The 6,878-nt window shown below is 46.9% G+C and overlaps 1 protein-coding gene across 2 annotated transcripts in view; it reads right to left on the bottom strand.

Moving 5' to 3' along the window:
• Nucleotides 1–1,122: 1,122 nt before the first annotated feature.
• The window catches only part of COG7 (component of oligomeric golgi complex 7), a 77,602-nt gene continuing 71,846 nt past the window's right edge, over nt 1,123–6,878 (bottom strand). The window contains exons 16-17 of one of the 2 annotated variants that reach the window (XM_028508112.2): nt 5,888–6,031; nt 1,123–1,526 (exon numbers count right to left, since the gene is read on the bottom strand). In XM_028508112.2, coding sequence (XP_028363913.1) covers nt 1,360–1,526; nt 5,888–6,031 — 311 coding nt within the window. In that variant the 3' untranslated portion in view covers nt 1,123–1,359. The remainder of the gene's footprint in view (nt 1,527–5,887; nt 6,032–6,878) is intronic. The other variant, XR_004902130.1, reaches the window with a different exon arrangement.

Raw genomic sequence — 6,878 nt, 5'->3', positions numbered from 1 at the left:
AAAGACAGCCTGTGAGACACCGCTGCCCTTCCCTCTCCCTTGATAACAAAACTCTCCTCAGAGGTGAAATAGCCCAGCCCAGGCAAGAAACCCTGAGTAGTCTAAGCCAGAGTTTCCCTACTGGAGGTGATTTTGCCCCTCGGGCAATGTCTACAGACTTGCTGGCTGTCACAACTATGGGAATACCTCCAGCAGCTAGTGGGTGGAGGCCAGGGATGCTGTAAACATCTACCGTGCCCAGGATGGGCCCCAAGAAAAAAGCTGTCCAGCCCAAACATTGCTAGTGCCAAAGCGGGAAACCCTGGGGGAAGCTGTCCTGTCCCCACCTTCCCTTACAGTTGAGTGGATGGCTGGTGACCAAGAAAATGGCCAATGAAGCCTGGGAGAAGGTCAGGGGGGCTTCTGGGAAGGCCTCTGCCTCCACAGTGGCAGGGACACAATCACTCGGCTATGCCATGGCAGTTGCAGGAGCTGCTCTGCACAAAAGGTCCCGATCACAGAGAGGCTGCTGGTACTGGTCGTCCAGACACTGAATCAGTGCCCGAAGGCTGCCACCATTTCACATCTTGTTACTGAGAAAAATCAACTCCTATTTGTTTCAGTCACTCAAACTACATTAATCTGTTAGCTGTAGCCAAGTACACCTTTAACAGATACAGAAGCTAATGGCAAAAAAAAAAAAAAAAAAAAAAGACAGAATCCTCACCAGAATCTGTGAGCTTTAAAAAAGGAAAAGGAAAAAGCAAAGTCCTCACACTCATAATGGCCCATAAGACCCTCTGTGACCAGCACCTCCTCCTCTCTGACCCCACTTCACTTCCTGCTTCCCCTGCTGGCTGCAGATGTGCCCCAGGCCAGGTCTGCACTGTTCCTCCTACCTGAACATTCCTGCTGTCGTTCTTCTTCACTCTGACTCTTATCCTTTAGGTCTCCGGGTTGCCCACCTATCTTCCACCCTGATGCCCTCTTATTCCCTGACATCTCAAGTTATCTTTGCTGGTCTACCTGCTGATTCTCCCTCCTCCTCTTTCTCTGACACTGTACCCAGTGTGCCCAGTGCAAAGAGCATGGTGCATGGCAAGAAACCAAACATTTACTAAGGAAAGAGGAAAGAAAACAAAGTTCTTGCATTTCACTGTATTTATTAATTCCATTTCAAGACTGCATCATTAAAAAGGTCATCTGAAAATTCTTCTCTAATAAATAATATACCTCTAATTTACAATGTTTTTTTTTAAATCACGAAAGTCTTTAAAACTAATTCTGCCCAATCCTGGGCAGTTTTAGAGCAAAGCCATTCTGGAAAGCTGCCACAACCCCAGAGCCCCAGCATGGCCCACCTCTCGGCCAGGTATGGGGTCAGTAGTCCACACTCCGCATGGTGGCCACCGTGGTGGCGAGGCGCCGGGGCAGGCCTTTGCTAACCTGTCTGTAGTCCTCAGGCTTGGTCTTCAGGAGTGTCCCAACGTTCTGGAGGGCACGGGAGGGCTGCAGGCCCAGCGCGTCCATCACGTTTATCAGGTAGTCTGTGGGGTGGGGGACAGAGACTCAGCACCAGGCAGGACAGGACCCACCAGGTATCCACTAAGTAAGAAACAGTGATGCTACCCAAGCTCCAAATGCTGTGTGTGTACCTGTTCTGCCCTCAGAAGAAGGCCTTTACTCTGAGATTTTTTCCAAGAGGGTCAGACCTGACTGTGAGTTAGGCCCCAGTCCAGGAATTCCAACTTAATGAAGGGCCAGCAACATCCAGAAGCTCCTACTGGGGACTCCTGGGTTCCCGGCCCTGCTCCCCAGTGGACTGCACTGACTCCTGGGGTTCTCAAGACACATGAGCTCATCACAGAAGTTACCAAAGTCTTCCCAGCAGAACCTCCACATGAAGACAAGGACAGTGCTGGGAGTGGTGGCCTAACACAGCGCAAGTTCCCACACTTCCCAGATGGCCCACTGGAGTACTAGTTAACAACAGGTTCCTGAGCCCACCCCAGACCACATCGGTGAGATTCTCTAAGAGACAGTCTGAGAACTCTTAAGTACCAAGCAGCTTGGGCAACATTAGCAGAGTAAAAGAGACCTTGGTTAAGTCCCTCAGCCTCTCTGTATCCCCACTCCCACCTGCTGATATAGCTAATACCCACCATGCTGTGTGTTAAGCCAAAGGCCACGAAGGCACTAGACATGCTGTAGGTGGCGGATAAATGGGTGCTGCCTTTCCTTCCTCCTTAGCCTCCTTCCTGTCCTGGATGGGGACAAACCTAAGGGACCATTCCACATGAATTCCTGCTTGAAAGGCCTGGAAGACAGCAGCACCCAGAGGTCCCTCCTTCCTTTCCAATTACTGCCTAGATTAATCTCTTCTCCCAGGTAGACTGGAGTGCTGGCCATGTCCTGCATCTTCTCTGTGTCTTCTTCTGAGGCCCAACTCAGGGGAATTTGCTTCCCAGAAGGGTGCCACCATCAGTCAGGCACCTGTCTCCCGCAACAAGCTTATGCATAAAACTGAGCTCCACCCGCCTGCAAACCAGGAACTGCAAAGTGGTAGCCCATGGCCCACCATGACATTTTTTGATCTTGTTCAAGTATAGTTGTCTCCCTTTCCCCCCTACCACTCCCCAACCCCAGCCAACCCCACCTCCCACCCTCGATCCTACCCTCCTCTGGTTTTGTCCACATGTCCTTTACAGTTGTTCTTGAAAACCCTTCCCCCTCCCCCTCCATTATCCCCTTCCACCTCCCCTCTGGTTACTGTCAGATTGTCCTTAATTTCAATGTTTCTGGTTCTATTTTGCTCGCTTGTTTGTTGTATTGATTAGGTTCCAGTTACAGGTGAGATCATATGGTATTTGTCTTTCACTGCCTGGCTTATTTCACTTAGCATAATGCTCTCTATATCCATCTATACTGTCGCAAAAGGTAGGAGCTCCTTCTTTCTTTCTGCTGCATAGAATTCCACTGTGTAAATGTACCATAGTTTTTTGATTCATTCATTTATTGATGGGCACTTAAGTTATTTCCAGCACTTGGCTATTGTAAATTGTTCTGCTATGAACATTGGGGTGCATAGGTTCTTTTGGATTGGTGTTTCAGGGTTCTTAGGATATAATCCTAGCAGTGGAATTGCTGGGTCAAAAGGCAGTTCCATTTTCAGTCTTCTGAGGAAATTCCATACTGTTTTCCACAGTGGCTGCACCAGTCTGCATTCCCACCAACAGTGCACTAGGGTTTCCTTTTCCCCACATCCTCTCCAACACTTTTGTTGAATTGTTTATGATGGCCATTCTCACTGGTATGAAGTGGTATCTCATTGTGGTTTTAATTTGCATCTCTCTGATGGCTAGTGATGCTGAGCATCTTTTCATATGTCTCTGGGTCCTCTGTATGTCCTGCTTGAAGAAGTGTCTCCTCAAGTCCTTTGCCCGTTTTTCAACTGGGTTTTTTATCTTCCCAGAGTGGAGCTGTATGAGTTCTTTATATATTTTGGAGATCAAATCCTTATCTGAGGTATCATTGGCAAATATGTTTTCCCATATAGTTGGTTTTCTTTCCATCTTAATGCTCTTCTTTAGCCATGCAGAAGCTTTTCATTTTGAAGAGATCCCATTTATTCTTTCCTTTACGTCTCTTGCTCTAGGGGACATATCAATGAAAATATTGTTGCGTGAAATATCTGACATTTTCTTGCCTATGGGACTTTCATGGTGTCATGACATATTTAAGTCTCTTATCCACCTTGAATTTATTTTTGTGCATGGTGTATGTTGGTAGTCAAGTTTCATTTTTTTGCATGCAGCTGTCCAGCTCTCCCAACACCATTTGTTGAAGAGGTGATTTTTACTCCATTTTATGCTTCTGCCCCTTTGTCGAATATTAATTGACCATAGACTTGGGTTTATTCCTGGGCTCTCTATTCTGTTCCACTAGTCCATATGTCTGCTCTTATGCTACTAACCCGCTGTTTTGATTAGAGTGACCATATAATACAGTTTGATATCAGGTATTGTGATCCCTCCTACTTTGTTCTTCTATCTCAAAATTGCTGTGGCTATTTGGGGTCATTTATGGTTCCATATACATTTTTGAAATGTTCATTCTGTATCTGTGAAATATGTCACTGGTACTTTAATAGGGATTGCATTGAATCTATAAATTGCTTTGGGTAGTATGGATATTTTGATGATGTTAATTCTTCCAATCCATGAGCATGGTACATGCTTCCATTTGTGTCTTCCTTAATTTCTTTCACCGGTGTTGTGAAGTTGAATACAGGTCTTTTACTTCCTTGGTTAGGTTTATTCCTAGGTACTTTACTTTTCTTGTTGCTGTATCAAATGGGATTTTTTCCCTGATTCCTGTTTCTGATATTTCATCACTGATGTACAAAAATGCCTTTTATTTCCGAATATTGACTTTGTATCCTGCTGTTTTGCCAAATTCACTTACTAGGTCAAGTAGTTTTTTCCACCATGACATTTTTTTGTTTGGGTAGCAGAATGGTTTGAGGTGTCTCTTATCATTGAATTTGAACATCTTTAAGGGGCCATATATTGACACAGACCTCACCCATCTCTATTATCCCACAGCTTGAGCTTCACACCTCAGCTGTTTCTTCCCAGCCTCTAAGCACAAACACACTCCCACAGTATAAATGCAGTAGCACAGAAACTGTCTACATTCCATTTCCCAGCACTGTGGCAAGAACATAGCAGATGCTCAGTCAACACTTAACAAGGAACAGATGGATCAGGAGGAAGCTTAACAGGGAGGGAGAAATGATGTGAACAACTGATACCTAGGGGCAACCCCACTGACTTGGCTCACTAGTTCTGGCCAGTTTTCTGTTCAGCACTCCTCCTGTACTGACAGGGAACACCAAGGAGCGCTGGAATCTCGACATCTCTCTTCTCTGAACATGTGCCCAGTGAAATGACATAAGGCTGCTATCCTTCTGTGTCTGCTAAGAGTTCACTACCAAGTATACACCACTCAAGGGACCAGAGAGGCTGAGTTCCAGGCCTGGCTCCACCACTAACAGCTCTGGGGCCAAGAGGAAAAGTTCTCATTTTGGTTTCTTCTTCAGCAAAACAAGAGGCTTAAATTAGCCCTGTGGTCATCCAGGTCAGAGCTCTGTTGGATCCCCAAAGAGCCAATCTTTAAGGTGCCCACCACCCTCTCCCCTAGGGACCCAGAGCTGCCACAGGCAAGTCAGTGGAATGATACCAAGAGACTAAGGATATTCCCAGCTGCCTGCCCATGGCACCCCAGCCTCAGAGCACCACCTCCGCTGATGAGTGCCAGCAGGAGCAGGTGGGCACACGCCTCTCTGTCCTGGGAAGCAAGTGGGCATTCTAGGACTCCAGGTGGCCTCATTACACAACAGTTTTATGCCTCCACTTCTTATCAGCATGATGGAGGCAAGGGCAGCAATCTCACAGGAGAGTTTGAAAATTGCATAAGGCATAGGGTATAAGTGCTTGGCTTGGCACCTGGCACGCCTGATGCGTAGAAAGAGCTTAACCAATATTAGTTTGGGAGACTTATATAAATGGAGCACACCAGGCCAGGCGAGGCAGCATAACACAAGTCTGCATAGGTCATTTCAACTCAACTCACTGAAACTTCCCTTAATGTTTTCAGCCTCAGCAGCCTGCCAGAATGCCCTGAGACATTTTCCAAAATACAGATGTCTGGGCTTCAACCCAGACTTACTAAGTCAGAAACTCTGGGGGCCGGGCCTGGAAAATCATCTGCATTTTTAACAAGCTTCAGAGCCCCTTCTGAAATTGATGTTAAGAGGTGACCTGGGAGGAGACTTCTAGAGGGGAGGGGATTGGCAGTCGCCATGGGCCAGAGCTATCCCACCTAGCACCTACCCCAGGGGACCCACCAATGTCAGTGGCCAGCTGCTTGGTGGAGTGCGGGGTCAGCTCAGGTATCTGGAGGATCACATCACAGTAGGTCTGCATCGTGGCTCTGGCAATCGAGCCCAGCCAGTTGTCAGCCATATTATCGAGCTCAGACAATTCATCTCCTGCAAAGGGAGAGACAATTACCAAAAACCACAGAACCTGCTCAGGAAAACCCATCAGCAACAGCTTTCACAGAGCTCTACTGGATGAGCTGGCCCACAGCAGGTGCTTTACACACAAACATGCCAAGGTGCTTACTAATCTCTACAGGAGACACAGGGAACAGAACAATTTACCTCTCAGGCCAAATGATATGAACTGAGGACAATAAGGACTCAGAAGTGGAATCCACACTGGGTTTGGGACTGCCCTGGGTGCTGGTGCTAGGTGACCTTGCCCTTTCAATGCTCTCCAGGGAGAAAGGCCCTCAACAGAGCTATATCAGCCGTGCAGCAAGGTGCACTCAGAGACTACCAGAACCCCAAACCTGGAGCAAGTGTAGGTGCTTCACTTGGACAAATGGGCTGTTGGCCAAATGTACATGAGGAAAAAGAGTATCTGAGCAGAGTGCACAAGAATTGTTTTAAACAGTGCCCTCAATGCACAGAGCACATGTGAGATGACCCTGTTTATGAAGACCAAGGCTCATGGGACAGCAGTCCCTAATATATCACCTTTACCAGCTCAGGGCAACAGACAGTTAAAGAGAAAAATTATTTTCATTTTTAAAAAATTAAGAAAAAAGTCCTTCTGAGTGGCTGGAGCATGAGCATGTGAGTGTGCAGGACATAAGGGAGGAGATGAGGCCATAAGCACTTACTAGGCAGACGAAGAAAGGGTACCAAATATCAGACAGGGGTTTGAATTTTTCCCTCTAGGTTCTAAGTACTACCGAGGTTTTCAAGCAGGCAAGACTCATGAGTCAGAGGATGAGAACAAGAACCAGGAAATGGGCCCTAACCTGTGTGG

The sequence above is a fragment of the Phyllostomus discolor genome, chromosome 3 (assembly GCF_004126475.2).
Source record: "Phyllostomus discolor isolate MPI-MPIP mPhyDis1 chromosome 3, mPhyDis1.pri.v3, whole genome shotgun sequence".
NCBI lineage: Eukaryota > Metazoa > Chordata > Mammalia > Chiroptera > Phyllostomidae > Phyllostomus > Phyllostomus discolor.
Note: the sequence above shows the minus strand (reverse complement) of the source record. Positions and strands in the feature narration are given on the sequence as shown.